Source organism: Hipposideros armiger, unplaced genomic scaffold (assembly GCF_001890085.2).
Source record: "Hipposideros armiger isolate ML-2016 unplaced genomic scaffold, ASM189008v1 scaffold_6, whole genome shotgun sequence".
In the NCBI taxonomy this organism is placed as follows: Eukaryota; Metazoa; Chordata; class Mammalia; order Chiroptera; family Hipposideridae; genus Hipposideros; species Hipposideros armiger.
In genome coordinates this window covers 5,321,515-5,345,690 of record NW_017731356.1, presented here as the reverse complement: position 1 = coordinate 5,345,690, position 24,176 = coordinate 5,321,515, and the positions used below count along the sequence as shown (strand labels likewise).

The window sequence follows — 24,176 nt, the reverse complement described above, 5'->3', positions numbered from 1 at the left end:
TTGTAGTTCTTAAATATACACATTAAATGTTCAAAACAGCTATAAAGCTACTTTCTACATTCAACTTAGCATGCATTTGTGGAGAATTTTAAGCAAGCACTGTCATATGAGATTATGATTTATAATACTAAAATGACCAACACTTACCTATTACTGAAATGATGTTATAGGGGAGAAATTTATTCTCTACCTTTCTTTTGGCTGGTCTAATAATTAAACTGATACACGGTTAACAAGAGAAAAACAAAATTATATATGTGCCCCCTTCGTTCCCCTCAATGTGGGCTTCAAGGGCAAGTTCGGCAGTTGAGGCTTATGTGCCTTCCTGAGCTAAGGAATGGGATCAACAACTGGAGCTTCCAAAGGGAGGAGGGTAAGTCACAGGTTCATAAGAAAAGCAGATGGTTTGGTAAGTACATGTTTGTCCTGCCACACACACAGGTCATTCAGATAAAAAGTCGGGTAATAGCTCTCTTTGGGGCCAGACCCCTTATCTAAATTCCTTCAGGTAGTGAAGGGAGAGGTAAAAGTTTTTATTGAATCTGCTGGGTCTTGACTGCTTTCAGCTCAAATTGTCCACAGGCCAAAATGGTATATTTGGGGGAGGTTTGTTTGAACCTTTTCAATGGTAAAACAAAAAGTTATGACAACAAGCTGAGAGTAGGAACATGTTTATATATGAGCAAATCTGTATAAATGATTAGATAGTAAAACTGAATACAAATGTTAAATATTAATAATTTGTGAAGAATTTTAAATTTTGTAAATAATAATTCCTTTTGCTTCTCCTAAAAGCCACCTAGTTCTCTGACACTTCACGACTTACTGGTATCTTCATTCCAAAGAGTTCAAAAACAGGGAATGAAGAAAAAGCTCTAATTAGCAACCCACTGGTGGAATGTCATTTCTAATCTTCTCTGTCAGATGACTAGCTATGAGGATAAGCTAAAATTAAGAGCTACGATAAGTAAAAGTTTCAGTATTCAAACATTTCAGTTATCAAATGTTTTATCTATACTTCCAATTTTCTGTTCCCATGGATATAGGACAGGTGCCTAAATCAATGTCACAGGAAAACTAGCTCATAAGGTTGGATAAATAAACTTCAATGTCAAATAAAAAGTTCTAGTACAAACTGCATAAAGAATAAAATGAGGGCCGGCCAAGTGGCTCAGTTGGTTAAAAGCTCGCTCAAGAGTGTGAGCTCTGAGCAACAGGGTTGCTGGTTTGATTCCTGGCCCGAACTGAGCTGCTGCTGAGCTGCCAACAGATGGCAGGATGGCTCAGCTAAAAAAAAAAAAAAAAAAAGAATACAATGAATTTGTTCATCTGCACTTGAAAATACAGAATCGAAGCATTAGTAACTGACTGTTAATTTTATTCACTATTAACAATCTTGTGAATTTCTATTTGCCCTGGAAAAAACTGAATAGTAAGCTGGTCTTAATGCTAACATGTTAATATTCCAAGAGTTAAACTTCAACCGTAACATTTTTTTCTGTCTCTTCTCTCCATTCTTCCCCCCACCACCTCTGTCTCTCTGGTCTCTCTGTCTCTCTCTCTCTCATACACATCTCTGAAATGATTATCTTTGTCCTAAACTATCTGACATACTACATTTATATTAGATAATTTACCAAGCATGCATCTTTACATATATCTTTAAACTTGACTCCAGTACTTAACTAGATTGTTCTCTTTATACAAGGGCTGATGATATAAGTGAGATAAGAACACAGCATACATAGTCCTACAGATCAAAGTTTATAAATGAGTCCTATGCTAGCCAATTATAGATAATTGTTCTATTAGAGTTATTGTATCTACAAGTAATTCAATATTGCTTTTTATTAATGTATTTGTAGAAGTGATCTTTAACTTTACAACACCACAGAATACAAAGAGATCAGTAAGTCAATTTACTGGTATTTTGTCTTCACCCCAAGGCAATTGAACAGAAGCAGAGTGAAGAAAATAGTTGAGATTAGATAATAATAAAGTTTTGTATGTCAGAGCAGGAAGACTGAAACCTCTGAGAAGTGAACACAACAAGCCCAAGTGACTGGAGTCTAACAGGACATTGCAATGTCGACAGCACCACTTTCCACCTTAAAGCCTTTAGCTAAGATGACTCTTCTGAGATATTTCTGGGTCAAATAACCAAAAAATAAAACCATTACAGTAAATACCAACCATTTCAATTTAATCTCCTATGTATTGTATTTCCCTCTCCCAAAACTTTAATCTATTTCCTCTAAAGAAAATAGCTTCTTGGCATTAAAATATTGTAGAATTCTCTATTCAATGAATTAGAAAACATTTCTTTCCCCAGCATATGTCATTGATAGGGTGTTCTGCTGGCAAAAAATAACTAAAGCAAATGATGAATCCAGAATAATGTTACTAAGAGATTGATGGGAGAAAAGAGACATTAACTATTTTTTGTTTTGTTTTTGCTACAAACAACCCATATGTGAACTAACAAAACAAACAAACAAAAATGCAGAAGTCAGAATAAATTCAAAGTGAAATAACTTCCTCTTGATTTGAATGGTCAATAAAGAAATATATAAATTTAAAATAAATAAGTCCTTCAAGCCTTTAGTATTGGTTGTCGGAAAAGTCATGATGCATTTTTGCAACAAAAAACAGAAAAAATACGTCATAACTTTTCCGACAACCCATAGATTTAGGCTTATTATGTTGGCGGTTGCTAAGCAATAGCCTCTTCTGTAGGGCTAAAGCACATGAAATTAGCAGCATTTTAGAAAAGGATAAATTGAATGTGAAACTAGGGAACGGCCTTTGAAAAGTAAAAAGGAAAAAAGCATTAAATTGATAATCAGTCTGTAAGAGGTTTAGTGACTTCTGCAACAGTCATTAAACATTTTGTTTTCCACTAGTGCCAAATGAGATGATACTTTAGCACATTAATATTTTAAATTTATTTAAATGGTGACCATTATACTCACCTTTACGCTCAACAGCCTAATTATTCTGAGTATCTCAAATTAAATCAGACTAGGATACTCCAATTACTACTACTAACAGTGAAATCTTTGGATTTCTTTCTCTAACAATCTGTAGTTTAAAAGTATGTCACAACACTGGTTTGTACTTTTTTTCTTTAAATCTTAATGTAACATGAAATTAGTAAAGCTTCATGATGCTGCTTAAACTACTAGATCCCTGATAAATTTGTTCTTTAATGTCAACATTTTGGAAAAAATAATTTTTTTTAATAGATCTTACTATATCAATACGATGAGTAAAGAGGACAGCTATTTAATCTGTTAGGTATAATAATGGAAACTTTTTAAAAAGGAAAAAGGCAAATAACTGAAGGGAAAGTTACTGTAGAATTTCTGCTGCTGTGGGGAAGAAAAGATAGGAAGTTCTACCATTCTGAGGATGAAGGGAACATTCCCAACTCAACCCAATCCTGCACTTGGGCCCTTCCTCGTTTTTAAAATCACCTTACAAGTTGTGTAAAGATGCAGGGTTGCAACTGGCAATCCCCTTATTCACAAAATCAATTCCTCCCTGAGTTTTCTTAAAGTACATTGAGCAAAGCTGGATGCAGAAGCTAGTGAGGGTTGGCTTTAATACATGAGCCCATGAAAAGAACCGACAAATGTGATGAACATCTTCATGGAGAAGGAAGTGCCTTGTGTCTGGGCTGTAATCATACCCTGTGTTGGCTCTGCAACCACAACACCACATGCACTTAGATAGGCAGCTTCTTATCTATTGTAAAACAACAGCATTGGACTAAATGACTGGTCGAGTCAATATTGGCTTAACAGTCCATGCCTCCACTTTGAAGCACACTATTATGTAAGAGTTATCTATGAAAAAATCACTGGCTCTTTAAATCTGCTCAGATGGGACACTCAGTACCAGCTAATAGGATCTTTTCAGTGTTTCTCTTTCTGTTTTCCTATAGTAACAACATGGCCATAGACCAAAATCAAGAATCCACAGTGAAAATCTAATTGTCCAGATAAGAGTAAAAGGCCAAAAATCAGCAAGCAGTTTGTAATGGTAAGGATGGGTAAGATATGAGTTTTAATGACCTTCATTTTACTTTCAAAACCCACCAGAATTAAACATGAGTAGACACTCCAAACTGTGGGACTCGTATATTGAATCACATAGTCACATATAGAACACTTTCTCAACCTTGGTATTGTTCACATTTTGAAATGGATAATTTTTTTGTTGTAGGAAGCTGTCCTATGCATTTTAAGATGTTTTGCACCATCACTGACCTCTGCACACTAGATACCAGTAGCACCCATCCCCCAAGGTTGTGACAAACCAATATTGTGCAGACATTGACAAATGTCCCCTGGGGAACAAAACTGTCCTGAGTTGAGAAGTATAGATATATAGTAAATTAAAATTATAGAGAGTGTTTTTTTTAAATCCCAAATTGACCTTTAACCATTAGACTTTAAAAAATAATTTCTATGTTTTCAGGCCCTACTGATATTGCCTTACACCCTCCTGAAAGTTATCATTAAAGAATCATTGATTAGTATCTGTGAACAACTTATTTTTTTTACTTTGACAAGGTCTTTGATCCATAGATTACAACCAGAACATTTAAATATTCTTTGTTTTTCAGCTTTATTGAGGTATAATTGACAAAATTGTGTATATTTAAGGTATACAACTTGATGTTTTGGTATTAAATATCCTTAAAATTAGAAAATCACAAATCAGTGACTGACAAATCACCTGTGGTGCCTCATTGTTATAGGTATTGTTGATGCTTCAGTATTAATTATTTGATGTTGAAATGTATATTATTTGACTTCATCAGTCAGTTTTATAAAGTAGTACCCATGAATTTCAGAGATAGGAGGGGTTCTAAAGGGTTTTCAGATTCTTATGTCTCTGAAGGGGATCAGAACATGCCACCCCAAAATACAGTAAAACCTTGGATTGCGAGTAACTTGGTTTGTGAGTGTCCCACAAGACAAGCAAATATTTCTAATACATTTTAACTTGGTAAATGAGCAGTGTCTTGCAACACAAGTAGTTTGCTTCCAGAACGACTTATGCTCGCAAACCAAGGCATCACTGTATGCCACTTTGACATAAGGATTATTCTGAGCTGAAGGCAACTGAGAAACAGACATGTTTCTGCCCTCTCCTCCTGCCTATAAGAGGGGCATGCACTTCCCTTTTGTAAAGGAAACTTCCATTTGTAAAGGGGCCCTCTCAGCAGCCCTTATCTGCCATCAGTTTCATCTTCCCACACTTGACGCCCCAGCAGCCCCAGCCCACTTTTCCTTTTAGTCACCGCTCCACAATTTACCGCCCCTTTGTTAAAATGGTTTATAAGTCCCCAAGTCTGACAACCTCTTTGGGTTTTCATTTCTATTCTTGAAGTCTCCATTTATGTAAGAATATTAACATTAATTAAACAAATATGCCTTTTCTCCTGTTACTCCGCCTTTTGTCAGTTTAATTCATAGCCCCCCAGAAACCCAACCTGAGGAGGTACAAGAAAAGTCATCCTGTCTACACTTCAAACCTATGATTTATTGATGGACTTATCATCAAAAAGATGACAATAATATTTGTTCATAAATATAATACCACAGGTTCATAGAGTATTGGCATGGGCCTTTGAGATTATTATCTACTTCCTGACTTACAGGTGAAAAACACAAAATCTAGTGTTTAGGCAACTAAAAAGCAAAAATAAATTGCAATTTTACAACATGAAAGGAAGATGAAAGGGAGAAAGTAGCATAGGACCAGCAAGTCAAGGAGGAGAAAAGTGAGCCCTGTAGTGGGGAGTGGCAGCGTGGGACAAAGCGAAGTCTCAGAAAGCGTGGATCCCAGCTGTGGGGGTGCTAGGGAACGAGAACTAGATAAGGAATGGGTGTCGTTCACAGCTCTGAACAAAGTCAGTGCTTCCAATCAAGGGAACCTGCTGCAGGTGGAGACAGGTGACAGCAGTGGGCAGGCAGGGCTCCAGGGCGGCAGTGAGCAGAGCCGTTTCTAGGCTGTTTCATCTCACCTGACTAACTGGATTTGCCGTTATTCGGTGGGGTGTGGGGTGTGTTAAGCACATTTTAAACTTTTATATTTGGACATTTTTTCTTATGTGTTTATCTTGAGGCTTTTAAATCTAAAGGTATAACTTTAAAAATAAATAAAACAGAGAAATAAAAGGTAGAGCCAGTAAAACATAATGGTTGACCCTTGGCTGCTTCTGTATGTTTTCAGTTGTATTTTATATCCGTCCAGGTATCCCAGTGTGTAATTATTCAGTTTGATGTGAAAGCATTCAGATAGAAATAGGACTAGATAATATTTTAAAATTAAGAGCACAAATTATCTTCCCATTTAAACTGGTCACTTACTGAACGCTATGTTCTGTTAGTACAAATAAAAATGGGTCATAGCGTGAATATCAATCCATCAGTAAAAACAGGTTTAAAAACAATTCAAATCCTAAAAGCGAGTTGATTCAACTTCACTTTTTCAAGTGATACTTCAGTGAAATTCAAGAGGACATATAGTTACTGAGTGTTTCCTATGTACAGAGAAGGCTAAACGCTGGAGGTACCAGAATGAAAAACTCAAAAAACCCAGGTTTTCACCAACAGGCTATAGAAAGAAAATGAAAGAAATTTCTGCACATAATGAAAATAAATGTGTTAAAATCCTCATTCCCCATAAAAACACAGATACCATTTAATCCTAGTCTGTTTTAAAATGTCTTTCATTTGAGCTTTTCTGTTTCACTGCTTTTAACAATCCCTCTTTCTCAGGAGCCTGTGCCTTTGTTTAACAGGTACAGAAAACACGGCCATTAGAAGGGCAGTGGAATGCTTACTTTAGGATTCTATGAGATCACAGGAGGAATTTAGGCTCATGTGATGTAAAAGGCCTTCTGGGGTCCTCGAACTCAGCTGCTTATGTCAAAGGCCCCAAATAGGGCTGTTCAGTGGTGAAGTTCAGATGGAAATGAGCCCTCTGGCCTCTTAGGCCAGGGCCCTACTGGAAGAAAAAGCCTGCCTTGCCTTTGGCCTGTGTACAGCACAGTCATGCCCGGTCTTCCACAGAGCACCGCGAAACTCTTAGGGCTAAAGAAGGTGGAAATCAGCTTCCTCCAGCATCTTTCAGGCTGGAGAAGCCCTAGGCCTGAATGGGGCCTCGGAGTGGTCCACAGTGGCTGCCCTGGTTTAGACTTGCTATCGACTCCCAAAGCAAGACCAGAAATGGATTCGTCTCTACTACGAAAATATATGACCTAGATCAATGGTAATTGGACACCCCACACTTAATATAAAATCAGTTTTTCCTCAAATATGATTTTGGGTAATTTATCCTCTTTATTGAGAGTATCAGATCTTAAAAAATATTGGGATGGCAGAGGAAGAGGCAACATTTTTTTAAAAAAGCATTCACATTGAGTATTGCAGTCAGAATTTTTAACAGGCAAGAAGTTTTATTTCAAATTCACTGGTGGAAGCTATAAATATATCGCTCATTTCCTGGTTGTTTAGGCCATTAAGGATCTAATCTATTTCCTGAGCTGAAACTAGCTAATGGAAAAATATTTAGAATAGTAATCATCTAGTGAGATGGGCATTTGGCATCTGTTCACCCAAAACATATTCTTGGTCATAATTCCCTTCTGTAATTTACATGTTTTTTAAAGGAATAATCTCACTTTTTACAATGAAAGGTCTTTGCTAGGAAAACATAGGAAGGCTCCACCTTCTGTAGCCCTAACATTTTATGAAAAGCTGAATTTACCTCCTACCTCCCCTCAAGAGGAGTCATAAAGGCCCAGCATGGCAAACAAACTGATAAATAAGAAAACAGTGGAAGAGTGTGTCTGACTGGCTAATCCATTGGCCAAAGATTCAGATGAGGATGGTCTGATTTCCACATGTCCTACCAGAGCTATGCACGTTTTCTGCCACAATAGTTCTACCATGAAAGAGCCCAAAACACATTTAGAGGATGTATAAAGGAAGGAAAGATATTTCTTGGTTTTGATGTTATGATTATTTTATATCCCAGTGTGTACACTTAATTATATACGACAATTCAACTAGGCAAGGAAGGGAGAGGTGATTAAGGTCTTCGTCAACTGTGTTTTGCAGCGAGGGGGTTATTAGCAGGTGGGAAGAAATGGCTGCAGGAGTAGAAATCTTTGAATTACTGGGTCAGAGGGAGAGGGAGGGCTATCTTACATGGAGAATAGGAAGCAATTAGATCCTTCACCTCCTCTCTCATATCTCAAGCATATAAAACCCCTAACTCTGTACAAATCTCCTAACATCCTAATCTACTCAGATCGCCTGGTCACATATGACAACAAACATATATAGAAGAAAAATGAAACAAGCAATGAATGGGAATGAAATAAGGTCTTTAGTGTCACTTTGGAAGAAAACGAACATCTTTTAACATTGTGATGCTAGATGCTGAAATAGTTAAATCACAGAATCCTGGTGATTTAAAATAATAAAAGTTTATTTTGTGTTTTTGGAAGGTTCAGCTGGCAGGAGGGTGGGGTTGGGGGTTTCTGAACTATGTTGTCACTTAGGAACTCTGATGAAGATTCTAGCATCTTCAACATGTGGTTTCCAATGTCACTTTGGGTGTCGATATCCAGCTGGCACAAGAGATGGGGCACATGGAAACTATATGGGAGATTTTTTTATTTTAAAACAGCCAGGCCAGCGCCGGCTGAGTGGCGCATTGGTTAAGAGCTGACTTGGGATGCCAGAGGGCCCCTGTTCGGATCCCACATATGAGGGCCAGTGACACTGCCCTCTACAATTAAGATGCTGAACAACAGCTCAACCTGGAGCTGGGCTGCCGTGAGTCGCTGGCGATGGCAGGTGGGTTGCCATGGGCTACTGTGTGTAGCCAGCAGCCAGTGTGAGCGGCCAGCAGCCGCCATGAGCAGCCATCCAGAAGCCAGCGACTGATCTGCCTCACCCGGGAAGAGCGCAATGATGATGCCAGTCTGGGCCAGTGAAGCAACATCCTCCACAACTAGACTGAAGAACAAAATGACAGCAACTTGTCTGTTCCCATCCCCCCAATTCCCCAATAAAAATCTTAAAAAAAAAAAAAAGAATGTGTTCATGTTCCTTTTGGCAAATGTATTCTTTTCTTCTCCCAGTGATTTATGCCATCTACACCATTCTTTTTAGAGTCAACACTGTTTGATAAATAATACACATCACAGCTGAAAGATACCAAAATATTGTGAAACTAAAACTAGAATTAAATAAACATTTAATTGGGTTTCCCCCTCCAGCTCCCTATAAAGCCTTAATAGCTATGAGGTAGAAAACTGAAAATATTTTAGGCCTCCTCTGAACTCTGGAAATCCAACTTTCTGATGTATGATAAAATTGATATCATAGGCTAGATTTTCTTTGTAATTAAAGTATCTCTGCTCAAGTTTCATTAACAATTATAAGCAATTATTGCTTCTGATATCAAGGTACCTAAACTGATGCGGTGCCGGTTTTCTACTTCGCTTGCTTTATATAAGTGTTTTTGTTTGTTTGTTTGTTTGTTTTTAATTGAAAAAGCAACATCAGCTCATGGTCAAATAAACCGTATGAAAGGATATATGCTTTTGGTTGGAAGTGATACAGGCAAGGAACAAGGAAAATTCTAAACATTCTAGATGAAAGCAATAGCTCCCTCCCACAGGTGGTAGCAACAGAAAGTCCCCAAGCCAGAGGAATTGACAGAACAAAGGATTGCCCATTCAATCACAACTCTCAACTACAGCAAGAAATACAATTTTCCACTCAGCAGTTTGTTTGCCTTTAAGTGGAACTTCAGAAAACTTGACAAACAGCAGCTGGAGATATGTGAATAACACAATTTTTCACTATCTTTTTTGGGTTGCTATTCTCATTTACATGTGGTTTTCACCATTTCAAAAGAAAAGGATTTTTTGCAGGGTGGGAGCAGGGAGGCGACAAAAGGGCATAATAGTAAGATAAGTAAGTTCTCCAGACTATTAATTAGACTTGGTTATTTGGCAGCTAAATGCATTGGAGAGACAGGAATATGAATAACTAAGTAAATATAATGTAATTATACTTTATACTCCCCAGAGGAGAGGCACTGACATGAAACAGCTGTGGTTGAAGTGTTTGGAATACAAACCCCCCGGATGCAATGGCCCAGCCTTTCTAACCTAACCTATTCAAAACACCCAGGACGCTTACATTTATTTTCATCACTACCTAGAAAAACAAAATCAAATTCTTTCCAGTGAGCAGCAACAAGGGCAGAGAGAAACATCATATCTATTTTCTTGTCTGCGTCAGATCCCCAAACACAATTGGTGAAACACACTTTAAGTATAATCTTTAACATGAATTCAAATAGTAAAAAGAAAAAAAAAAGAAAAAGAAAATCAAAGAACTGTGTAGCTCATAGATAGCTGAAGAAAAAAATATCTACCACCACGGTTTTCAAACAGTGAGGACAAGTTCTAACTTTATTCTCCAATACAGACACATATAAATCATAAGAACTGGATAAAAGGTAATTGGCAAAACACTGCAGAAAGGTATATGAAACATGAAAACTCCCATTTAAGAGCAAAACCATTAGTCTTACGAAGACCTTAGGAAACTGCTGAGAATGAATGAGTTGCAGGGGAAATACTTAAAGTTGGAAGGGAGGGAAGCTACCCGTTAAAACAGCAGTTCTGAAGTGCTCTTTTGTTGTTAATTCTATGTGGAAAGCTCCAGTGACACTACCACGTGTGGAACGCATGGAAGGGCATAATGCTTTATTCCAATGGTTTATTCTCTTTTTTCCTAAAACAAGAGGCACCCGTGTAAAAATCAATTTTTGTATCCATTTATCTGATTTTTCTTCGGGGTAGGAGAATTTCATGATTTATATGGATTAGTTCATGAGATGATACCCAGCAAGTTCATTTTAAAATGTCTACATGGCTTTCTCCTTAATAAACTGAAGAAAAATGACTGGCAGAAGTAGGTGGAATGGTAGAATAAAATGGCAGAAGTAAATAAAGGAGACAAATTTGTTTCTAAATGAAGGAACAGCCAGCAAAGCGGAGCCTTCTGTGTGGAGGCTGCCTGGGGCCCGGCACCTGGAGCGCTGTTGGCAACAGTCTCCAAGCAGGTCCAGGAGCTACAGGCTCCCTGCTCATCCCCCACCCATGTCCCGTGAGAGGCGAGCTCAAACGGTAGGGTCCCTTCGTGGGGATTCAAAATTTCCTCCTCAACAAACGGCCCCCTCCCTTTATCCCCATCTATTTCTTGCTCGGTCCCTCCTGCTGTATGTAATGGAAGAGAAGTCCACTCTTCTGAGTTGAATCCTGAACCTCCCCAAAAGCCTGTCTCTGTGGGTGTCTTACCCTTTTTGTATCAAATCTTCAACTTTTCTCTTTCTGTGGGCCTTTCCTTCTTATGTGAAGAGGGAGTAGAGATCTCTGGTCCCTAGATCTCAACCCTCCTCATTCTCTGAGCTGTAGTTGTCTTCTAGTTTCTTAAGCGTCCCTCACTCTCTCCCACCTCAGTGTTTGCAAAGGCTGTTCCTTCAGTCTGGGATGCCTTCTATTCAATCTCAGTTCAAGAACGCACTCCCTAAATCACCGTGTCAAAGTAAGGCTCCTTTGCTCTTTGTTCTCATATATCCTTATAGCCCTTCTAAGCATTTATCTCACTTCATAATTGTACATTTATTAAGGTGATGAATTAACATTTTCCACACAACAGTATAAACGCCATGAGCTTGGACAGCACATTTTCTTTGGTTCAACCTGTATTCCCCTGGGTTTAGCACAGTGCCTGGCATATATTAAATGCTCAATGAAGAAATTGATTCATTGAGCTTTCTTAGTGTTTAGACTCATCCTTCCCATCTGCAAAAATCCACCTCCTCCCCATGGCTACTTATCTCCTCCTTTCTTGTCCTTATTCTCCGTCTTGCTGGCTGTCTCCTCCATCCCCCATCATCTCCCCATAACCCTCTTACAAGAGTTGCTTCATTTTTCTTTCTCCATTTACTCACCTTCCACTTATTCCTTGAATCATTGGCTTTTATACTTCATCACCCCAGCGGAAGGAAGCTGTTCTCAGCAAGGCCATCAAGGACCTCTTTATCATTAACTATTGCACAAAGACCCCTTTCCACTCCTCAGTACCTTACGCGACCTTCAAGCATCATTGACACTTTTTAACTTCTTCCTTCTTGAAACCAAATACCTTTCCCCTTATGGTCACAGGCTTCCGGGGTTTCTTCCTGCCTTCTCAGTCTCCCTGGTTCTATTCCTCAGCCGTCTTTCGTATGTTAATGCATCTGTCCTCAACCCTTCCCTCTGCTTCTCTATGAGAATTCACGCACTCCCATGGCTTCAATACTGACAACATCCAAATGTCTACTTTTAGCTCAGATCTCACTTCAATATTCACCTGACTACATGAGGTTTCTATGCACTTGGATGTGAATTTGTGGGTATACACAACAGACTTAACATGTCCAACACATAACTCATTATCTTCCAACCCTGTAATGTGTTCTCCTTTGCTTGTTTGTTCCCTTTCGCAGTATGATTACTACCAAGTTGCCTAACTAAGAACCCTGAATGTCACCATCGGTTATCTTTCCATTCCCACATTTAGTCACTAACATCTGTTGACTCTCTCTCTTGAATATCTCTGGAATCTGTCCACATCTCTTCAGCCCATGGCAAATAATCTGATCATTTCTAATCTGTATTACTGCAATCATCCCTGAATTGGTCTGCCTCAAATATGTAATCTTACCCCTTTTAATCCATTCTCCACACAGCAGCCAGGGAGACCTTTCTGAAACATAAAGCTGATCATTTCTGTCTCCTGTTTAAAGTCCCTCAATGCTTCCCACTGCCCCCCGGATAAAACCCACACTGCTCACGGAGGCTTCCATGGCTCTGCCCCAGCTGTCTGGCTCTGCACTCCTCTCCAGCCTTCTATTCGCTCACCTCACTGCCTGGTCTCCAGACGTGAACTCCGTGTAGGTATTGGATGGCTCCATATTTTCCTACCTCTGGGCCGCTGCATAGCCTTTGCATAGAACCGCCTTCCCTCTGCCTCCACACACTCCGGAACTTCTCCGTGAAGTCTCATCTGAACTCTTACTTCCTCTGAGAAGTTCTCCTGCCTAGATCCTGGCACACTCGATAAATGACCTTTCTTTCCTAATTCCCTTGTTTTAATGTCAGACTTTGCCGTTTTAATTTTGCTTAAGCTATTTCACTAATAAAATAGGCTGATTTATATTTTAAATATTCTTTTATGAAGATCTACCAACAAAATATTTTGAATAATGTGACAAATTTTGCTACTAAAGAGGTCCATCAATGTGGCATTTGCTACATTATTCCAAGTAAAAATCAACTTAAAAAAAGAAAAAAAAGACTTGCTTCCCAGTCTTCGGAGAATAAGTTTACATGTCCATAGAGCTAAGGTATATAGCTTAGACTTCAAAGGTTTTACTCTTCTATTGAAAAGTTCTGCAAATAAAAAGTTCTTTTTATTTTATTAGAGTAATGCCAGCTAAATGAATTCTATTATGATTAAAAGATTCAAATTTTAAATATTTCATCATCTACATATATAGCAGCTTTTTGAACCATAAGGAGGCATAAAATATTGAATTAAATCATGTACAATGTTTAATATCTGATGGCTTTTGACCAACAAGAATGGTAATTTCATTGAGTCAACCTAATATATGTGGTATTGAATAAAAATATATAGGAAAAAAAGGCAAACAGATCAAGAATAATCATAAAGACTATGTGTATATACACTTGAAAACATATATATATATATATATATATATATATCCCATTTATGAATTCTTATGTGCTGTAGAAATATCAATTTGCTTATTAACAAGTTTACAATCGTCCCACAATGCAGAGGCTAATTTTTTTTTTTTTTAGTTACTGACTTCCCTTTAAAAATCCAATGGAAGCTATGTTTTGTCTCGTCAGGAAAAGCAAAGTGCTCATATGCTTATATAAAGAAATTCAAATTTCTACTGATTCAGAGTCCATGAAGCCAAGATTCAAGTTGAAGAAGCTATGCAACAGCAGAATTTTTAACTATAACAATTGAATAATAATATTCAAGAAAAGCTGACTCCCTGGGAAAGTGCAGGATTATTCTATATTAAGTAACCAAATGACTTTTCAAAGTAAAATCTGATGGGTCAACATATTTTCTGGTTTTAGCCTGGCTGAAACCATGGGAGCAGGGGGACATAGAATAATTTTAAATAATGTTAGTTAAATTAGACAAATATAAACACCAAAAGATGTTCTTGCTATCTACGCAATCCAACATGGTTTATTAATACACCCTGGTGGTACACTCACAGAAATAAACCATACAGAGAGCTTACGAGTTATATTTTACCTGCAACTGTTGCATGTATTTTAAAATCAGTCAGTTCATTGAAATAACTGATCATCTGGATCCTTAAAGTTAGATAGAGGAAGTGACTCATTTTGTTGGGTAATTAAATGAGAGCATGTCCATTCAAAGATGGTACAGCCATATAAAAAAAATACTAACTTTGAAAATAATTAAAATACAAAAAAGAATTTTTATTACTTTTGACAGAAATTTTACCTTGAACCTTAAACAGACTGTAGATAAGACATTGTGAGTTCAACGTTTTTGCCTATTCCATGCCTGCGTCAGTCACCTGTGTCCGTGTGCACTTCGTCTAACACACAGCCTTGGTCTGCAAATCCTTCATTTCCTACAATTTCCAGTTGCCAGCATATACTGCAGGAATGATGGCAAGATGACTCACATGCTTACCGCACCCCCACTCCCATTGTTCAGTGTAATACCTCATCCTCCACAACCTCTCACAGCTGCATGATATCAGAATGGGGGAGGGGGAGACGCAAACAGTGGGATAGGCCTCAGTGGTTTTTCAAAACTGCAAGTCATTGGGAAGCTGATTTAGTAGGGTGAGACTAGCTTTTCAGTTTGGGGATTTTTCTTAGGGGGAAGGGAGGAGTTTAAAATGAAAAAGGATATAATACAGTAGAAGGGAAAAACATGAGTGCTTCACATATTGTAAAGGTATCTCTTCAGATATATATAGGTGTGTGTATGTACGTATGTATGTATGGTCAAGGTCTTTATATAAATGCTATTTTAAAATGTAGGTCTCAGTTTAAAAAAATGTTTTAAACCTTTAGGTAGAGGTGTTCTAGTCCTAGCACAAACCCTGAAGACTGTGCTACTCACACCTTCCTTCTCGTAGCTTCACCTCACATGTGCCTCACAGTCACCTGCTATACATTAAAATAATGTCCTGCGATACAAAATCAATATATAAAAATCTGTTGCATTTCCATATATTAATAAAATATCAGAAAGAGAAATTTAAAAAATAATCCCATTTACAAGCACATCAAAACCAAGAAAATATCTTTGAATAAATTTAATCAAGGAAGTGAAAGATCTGTACACTGAAAACTATAAGACATTAATGAAAGAAACTGAAGAAGACACAAATGGAAAGATATTCCATGCTCATGGATTAAAAGAATTAATAGTGTTAAAAGGTTCATACTAACCCAAAACAATCTATAGATTCAGTGCAATTCCTATCAAAATTCCAATGGCATTTTTCAAAGAAACAGAATGAACAATCCTAAAATCTGTATGGAATGAAAACAATCATGAGAAAGAATAAAGCTAGAGGCATCATGCTCCCTCACTGGAAACTATATTACAAAGCCATAGTAATCAAAACAGTATGGTATTGGCATAAAAACAGATATACAAATCAATGAAACAGAATAGAGTCCAGAAATGAACCTATGATACATGGTCCATTAATTTATGACAAAAAATGTGGAAAGGATAGTATCTTCAGTAAATGGTGTTGGGAAAACTGGACAGCCAAATGCAAAACAATGAAACTGGACCCCTATCTTATACCACACACAAAAATTAACTCAAAATGGATTCGTCTTGAATGTAAGACCTGAAACCATAAAACTCTTAAAGAAAACAGGCAGTAAGCTCCTTGACGTTGGCCTTGGGCAATAATTTCTTGGATTTGACACCAAAAGCATAGGTAACAAAAGCAACATAACAAGCGGGACTACATCAAACTAAAAAGCTTCTGCACAGCAAAGGAAACCATCAACAAAATGAAAAGGCAGCCTACTGAATGTGAGAAAATATTTCCAAATCATCTACCTGATAAGGGCTAATATCCAAAATATAAGAACTCATACAACTCAGTAGAAAAAAAAATCCAATTAAAAAAAGAGTAGAGGATCTGAATAGGCATTTTTCCAACAGGACATACAAATGGCCAACAGGTACCTGACATGAAAAGATGCTCAACATCACTAATCATCAGGGAAATGCAAATCAAAACCACAATGAGATACCACCTCACATCTGTTAGAATGGGTGTTAGCAAAAAGACAACAAATAAATGTTGGCACAGATGTGGGGAAAGGAAAATGCTTGTGCAATACTGGTAAGAATATAAATTGGTGCAGTCACTATGAAAAATAATATGGAAGTTCCTTAAAAAATATGACCCAGCAATTCCACTTCTGAGTATCTATCCAAAAAAAATGAAAACACTAACTCAAAAAGATATACACATATATATATAATACATATATATATATATATATACACACATATATGCTCATAAATATGCTATATTATTCAGTCAGAACAAAAAGAATGAAATCTTGCCTTTTGAGATAACATAGATGGACCTTGAGGGTATTATGTTAAGTGAAATAAGTCAGACAGAAAAAATAAATACCATATGATCTAACTCATTTGTGGAATCTAAAAATAACAACAGAGTTCATGGATATATAGAGAACAGGTTGGTGGTTACCCAAGGTGGCATGTGGGGCTGGGCGAAATGAATCAAGGGGGTCAAAAGGTACAAATTCCCAGTTATAAAATAGATAAATCACGGGAATGTAATGTACAGCATGATGACTATAGTTACTAATACTGCATTGTATATTTGAAAGTAGCTAGGAGAGTAGATCTTGAAAGTTCTCACCACAAGAAAAAAAATTATAATTATGTATGTGACAGATATTAACTGGACTTATTGTTTAATCATTTTGCATCATATACAAATATCGACTTATTATGTTGTACACCTGAAACTAACATAAAAAGCTTCTTCACAGGAATACTGTGTCCTGTGGGCACTATCTTAAATATCTAAGAAAAAGATACCCTCCTTAGATAATGCAAAAAAATAAAAAATAAAAACCCCTAAAAACCAATAAAACAAAATAACAATCCTATTATTACAATTAAAATATTCATATCTATCTGTTCACAGTTAAATAAATCACTGTGGTTGCACATAGCTTTTTCATTCCAGAAACAATCCATCAGATCATATTTTGGACTAACGTTTTATGTTTCTGTATCTCTCAGATCCCATGTCTTTGGGTTGACAACTGTTAGTTACTGCCATCCTCTGAGAAACTTCATAAAATACATTGGGAAAATATTTCCCTGTAAATTTCATATTTTTTGGATGGTTTCCCTGGATTTTTCATTCTCAATGATTCTACAATGCCAAGCGAGTTCCCTGGAAAACATTTAACTTTCCACTTTACATGCACCTCCTAACATTCTACTCTTTTATTCTTAGAAATGGATGCTTTCTTTTAACAGATTCGTACAGCATTGCCCCACTTCACAGTAACTTTCTCAGGCAGCTCTGGAACAATCAGCTGAAAACTACCTATCAAACGTGCCACGTACAAAAATCAATCAAAGCCACCATGACCACTGGAATGTATTTTCAAAGTCTACAGACAAATGTGGCCCACCCTTAGTCATTTGGCCCAGCCAAATAAAATAATCAGGTCTGAAGGCTTTAAAAGTTTGCATTTCAGGATGAAGAATTCAAAGGTCTATCTTTCTTAATACCTTTGGGAAATGATCTCTTTGTATATATAGAGATCATTTGAAAGACAATATAATTTTTTTCTTCTGTTATTTCCTTTCAGTATTGAATTGTACTTTTTAACATTTAGAGCTTAAAGTAAGTTAAAATTTAATACAAAAGTGTCACAGCAAAAAAGTGTTACAGTGGTGTGGTGCTTAAATGCAGCATATGTCAGAGCACATTTTAAGTAATGAGCTTAACAAGTCAATGGGAACTCTATTTTCTAATTGCTCAGTCCACAATCTGTGGAATCATCTTAACTCAACTTTTCCTCTCACCCCCATGTTTAATATATCATGAATTCCTGTTGGTTCTCTTTCAAAATATAACCCAGGTTCCAACCACCTCCATCTCTACTCCATCTCCATCCCCACTGTTATTGTCCTAGTTCAATCTATCACCATTTCTCAACAGGATTACCACAAATCCCCGTCTGATCTCACAACTTCATTGTGATCCTTTTAAACATCAGACTGATTGTATCACACTTCCACTCAAAACACTGCAAGGGCTACTCACTTCACTCAAAGTAGAGCCTAACTCCTTACAATGGCCTATATCTGCCGGTCCTTATGAGCTCTCTAACTTCGTCTCCTATTGCTCTCATTTTCATTCACTTCCCTCCAGCTACCTTGGTCTGCTTGCTGTTCCTCAAATCCACTGGGCACGCACCAGCCTCAGGGCCTTTGAACTAGCTGTTGCTTCTGCTACCCCACTCCCTCACCCCTGTGCAACTAGACATGTCTGTGACTAACCCATCTCCACCTTCTCGGTGAGGTAAACTCTGACTATCTAATTACAACAGTAACTTTCACTCTCCCCACCAATCCCATCTTGCTTATTTTTCCCTACTTTTTCTTTTTCCATAGCTATTTATCACCTTCTAACACACTAAATATATCCTTTATTTATTATGTTGTTTATTGTCTGTTCCTTATGCCAGTCTGTAAGGTCCATAAGATCTGGGATCTTTGTTTGTTCAGAAAATAAACTTATATTAATGTCACGATTGGTTAAGAAGAGTCCCTAGTATATTCCTGAGGTACAAGAATTAATATTAGCAAATTGGTTCCAATTTTTTGAAAAATGTGATCTCTCACCTTGATACCAAACTTTCTAAATAGAGATTTCTACTTCAAATTATTTTATAAAATGTGTTTGGCTTTATCAGACATATGATAAGGAGCAACAGATCCACAGACATTTGGCAGGTGTGGGGTGGGAATGGGGAGATGGAGGCTCAAAGCTTTCCAATCCCCTTAGAGCAGCGGTTCTCAACCTGTGGGTCGTGACCCCTTTGGGGGTCGAACGACCCTTTCACAGGGGTCTCCGGGTACTCGTATGTGGGCGTATCTGCATGTGGGCCTGGAGACGGATAGAGGAGCGGTGTCTCGGTTCCTAAGACCATCGAAAATATGTGTTTTTTGATGGTCTTAGGTGACCCCTGTGAAGGGTTGAGAACCGCTGCCTTAGAGGAAGGAAAGCACTGCCTAAGCAGGCTTTTTCTTGCTGTGTTCTAACACATCTCAAAGCAGATGGCAGGAGCTAAATACTAAGTCTGCTGCCATGGTAACCACTATCACAGCAGCCCATTCTAGGGCCCCACCTATACAATAAATGTTTGTCTTCCTATTGTTACAATCTGAACCTGCCAACTTTCACTCTAAATCCTACTACTAAGTACAGCTACTATCTACTAACCAGCCCAACAAAAAAGTCTCGGAGAGACCAGTACATACACAATATCACCTTAAACATAGTCAAAATCCAGCAACATACAGGGAAACAGTTTTACATAATTTGCCATGTTATGATGAATTCAAGTTCCACTTTTATTATATATTATATATAAATTCATGTATCTTACCTTAATATTGCAAGCCTGCTCCATCAATCTTCTCGCATTTTCCTCTGCCCTGTATCTCTTTGGAAGCTGAACTCTGAAGAACTTTAAAGCACCTTCAAAATCAGCCTGCAGAAGATCTTCCTTCGAGGTCTGCAAAATAACCACCAAGAATCTTCATTACGTTTTAGCCTGCAATCAGGACAAATACATTGAAAAAAATTGTTCTATTTTCCTGAATGCACTTTTACAGCTAAGATCTAGATTAGTTCTAAAAATTTTTAGAAAGAGATTTCTAACTTCTTGACGATAAACTGAAGTAAGTCCCCATATATCCTAGAAGTAATAGAAGACTTAATTAATTAACAGGTTAATATATTTAATTTATAGTACCTGAAGATGTGAATGGTGGATCCTGGCAAAGCTAATGACGTTAGAGCTCTGAGAGAAGAAAAATGTCAGAAAAGAAAAAAAATGTGAACTCTGGGACTAATCTGTGACTTTGGCATTTTAAGGGTATTATTCCAAAGCTGGCTGAAGACACAGACAGTGCAATCAAAGCACATCAGAGTCACATAATAAACACCCAATTGGAGGATGGCTTTTTAGCAGCTCCAGTGATGAAAATAAGAAATTGACCCTACACCTTAAAGAATGCTCTGAAAAAGTAAATAAAGCAAACCCCTTAACTACTGAACTTCTTATGAAAACTACTGTTTGCAAAACTTACTTCTTTAACAAATTACAACCACTTAGAAACAAATATGTGCATGCACAGAAAAAAGACTGAAAGGAAATGAAATAAGATGTCTCTCTGGGTAGTGGGATCATGGTTTAGTGTTTTTTTCTTTACATTTTATTGCAGTAAGGATTTTGTAATAAGAAAGATGATATGCATTTTAATAAACAACTCGAAGCAATTTTTGGCAAACACCATGATACAAATTATAGATTCAGGCAGACTCAGTACACAGAAGTAAGCCAAAAAGAAATTAGATGTTCTGATATTTACTTATCAAAAACTTCAGTAATAAAAACAAACAAATAAATAAACAACATGGTGGCTGGACATCATAGAACCATGCACTAGTTCAAAATATTACGTTACTTAAATTCAGAGATCAAGTTGATTAGCATTAAAGACTGCATTGAGAGAGTATAAGGAAGTCAGAGATATTTCTGCTCATTATAGGGCCTGAGTTATCGTTACCAGTTTGGTCTGAGCCATTGTCGTCCCTCAGGTGAGCTACTGCGGCAGCCTCCTAACTGGTCTCCCTGTTTCCACTCTTGCTCCCACAATCCACTTTCCTCATAGTGTTGATGATACTCTTTTGGATTATGTCCCTCTTCTGTGTAAATCCCTCCAGTGGTTCCTACCGTGCTCAGAATAAAATGCAAACTTTTTACTGTTGCCAAAGGACCCTTCATGATCTAGCCTCCTACCCCACCTTCCCCTCCATCCTCATCTTGAACAACATCCCTCTTTGTTCTCAAGCTCCAGGCACACTGGCCATCTTTCTGTGTTTTGCACACACCAGGTTCGCCCCTAACTGAAGGCTACTCCCCTTGCTGTTCTCTCTGCCTGGAATAGTCCTCCCGGATCTTCATAAGGATAGCAATGTTTTGTGATCTAGATTTCAGTGCAGATGTAAGATCTGAGTGAGGCCTCTTCTGAGCACTTAAACTTTTCCCCTCAGCCCATTAAGTAATTTCCCACCAAGTCATTTTACACTACCACATCTTTTCCTCCTAAGGAAAGCCGCCTTGGCTGTCTTGCTCATTGCTGTATCCAGTCACAAAGCGACAAGACGAATACCCAAAATACAAGAGGTACTCAATTAAAATTTACTAAATGAATGAATTTTACTTTCATTTCTCTCTATGTGTGTGTGTGTGTGTGTGTGTGTGTGCGTGCGCATATGTGTGCGTGCATATGCAAGTGTGTGTGCATACATATGCGCGCACACACACAGACACACACACACATAGGGAGATGAGAAAAATTCTAAGATGTTCTAAATTAAATTATAGTGGCTGGAGAGTGAGAGAAACAGGAATAATTAACCTGTTAATAGCTGGGGGCCAGCTATCAAGATGGCTCACATCCCTGAATGTATGGTGCAACTCTGAATTAACTTCCAGGTGGTTATTTCCAAGATTATCTAATGAGAAGAGCAGGCTCCTCTGCTTACGCGAGAACTTTGCAGACTGCTGCCCACCACCACTCCTAAAAAGCAAACTCTTCTTCCGTATGGACTTTGCGACTATCCCAGAACCAGCCCCGCTTCACCTTCTCCCCTTTTTCTGTAGCCAATGTAAATTTTTTGAAAACAATCTACGTCTTTCTCCCCACTACTTCACGCATTAACAATGGCCCGACGACCCAGGACAGCCGCCATGTTGCCTTTCCCAGCTGGCGCTGCGGGTGGTTTAGACTTTGTGTCTCAGGACCGGGCCTTTCGCTCTTGCTAGCAATGGCCCAATAAACCCTTCTTTTAAAGTGACTTTCAGCCGTAGAAGTTAAAATTTTTGTTTCACAACAAAACACACACACACACACAAATATATACTCATAATTTTTTTCTCCCCTCTCTTTCCTTTAAACGCAAACATGTAAAATAAAATAATTTCATGCCTCAAGCATTTCACAAGGGGGCTAAGTTGGTTCAACTTTAGATCCACAAACTAGTAATCAGAAAATAGAGCTAGGCTAACAGTGGCAGTGAAAACAAAAAAAACAAACAAAGAAAAGCAAAAAACAAAAAAAGCAAGCCTAAGTACATTTCAGATTTATTTCCTCCCTCATCAATATATAGACATGATAGCAATAAAAGTGGTGGAGAGAATGTTTAGCATGATATCAACTCACCTTAACTTACTTGGAAAAGGTAGTTACGAGAAACAACTTCAGCACAAAAGTGGGCCTCTCCAACTAAAATATCAACCGCTGATTTCCTGGGAAAACATCCAGCTACCAGTCATACCAGACACACAGCATTGCTAGTCTTCCTTTTTTTACCCGTAATACCGGTTCTGGTGATTCAAGGCAGGCTACTGCTTATGGAGTTTGTAGGAAACAGGATTAGCAGCTTTCCTCACCACTCAAAGCCTCTGAGGGCACCTCTTCCATTTTCCTCTAGCTACTGGTATCGGATGCCCAAAATGGCAGGAGTCTGCAGGCAGCAGCAGAGTTACCTAATTTCCAATGCTGCCCAAGGCTTAATTTCAAATCCAGCCTCTGAGTTCATAAAAGAGCAGAAAGATTAGGATTAAAGATGAGGGATCATATATCCGGTGACATTTGCCCTCTGGCCAGGATGGGTGGCAATGTAGAGAAAGATGATTTTTGAAGGAAGCTGTAGTCTCAGGGGAGGGGCAGTAAAAGGCTCCCCACCTGGGTGGGGCTGAAGCCTAACTCAGGATGAGTGTCTGGAAACCAGAGCTGTCCTTTCCAAGACACTGTTGGTGTTAATGATCTTCCACTGCTCGACTCAGTTAAACCCAAAAAAGAAAGGATCTCTGTCAACCATGGAGCAGGGAGGCTCATGTAGATGAAAATGTGGGAAGATGGAGATATTGACTATGAGGAGAGTAGAAGTTTTTCCTCTTTCTCCAAATTTCACACACTTACAAGAGTGTGGATTCTGGCTGTGTGTGACTGCTGATAGCATTTTGAGTGTTTTTTCCCCACTGAAAAATTCAGTGTAAGAGTATCACATTTTAAAGTGATTTTTTTTTTTTTTAAGGAGGCAGGGGGGTGGAAAGGAACAGTTCTAACATCTGAGGGTTGGCTCTAGATGCTTCTATTTCAAACCTTTAGCTCTTCTTGGATGATAAATCTTTCTTTAAGGGCCTCTGATAAACAGCAAATTCTAGGTTAGATTATGTTAGGGGATTATTTTGGGGAAAAAAATCTAGGCATGGTTTTCTTTCTCAACTTCAGTGTTTTTACCACAAATGCCTTCTTCCTCATTTAGTTATATTATATATAGTGTCTATCAAGATTTCTCTTCAGTTGAGAAATATTTTAGAGGTCTGAGAATCAATTGGAAGCACAGGCTTTCAAAGAGGGAAACATTACTTTGCTGGCGTCTCGGATACCTGTATCTCTTCTTTTGGTATTTTAATTTCACCAAAGAAGCATGTATTTGGTGAGTCTGCATGTAGAATTTATGCCTTGTGGTCACATCTAAAATGAAGTACTTGTGGGCCGGCCGCGTGGCACGATGGTTAAGAACTCGCTTGGGATGCCAGAGGGCCCCGGTTCGGATCCCACATATGAGGGCCAGTGACACTGCCCTCCACAGCTAAGATGCTG

At 38.1% G+C, this 24,176-nt stretch overlaps 1 protein-coding gene across 6 annotated transcripts in view; it reads right to left on the bottom strand.

The window, feature by feature from the left end:
- RABGAP1L (RAB GTPase activating protein 1 like) overlaps positions 1-24,176 on the bottom strand; it is a 457,210-nt gene that overhangs the window by 74,909 nt on the left and 358,125 nt on the right. For all 6 annotated transcript variants that reach the window (XM_019648299.1, XM_019648284.1, XM_019648290.1 and 3 more), the window contains one exon: positions 19,883-20,011. In XM_019648299.1, the coding sequence (XP_019503844.1) occupies positions 19,883-20,011 (129 nt within the window). The remainder of the gene's footprint in view (positions 1-19,882; positions 20,012-24,176) is intronic.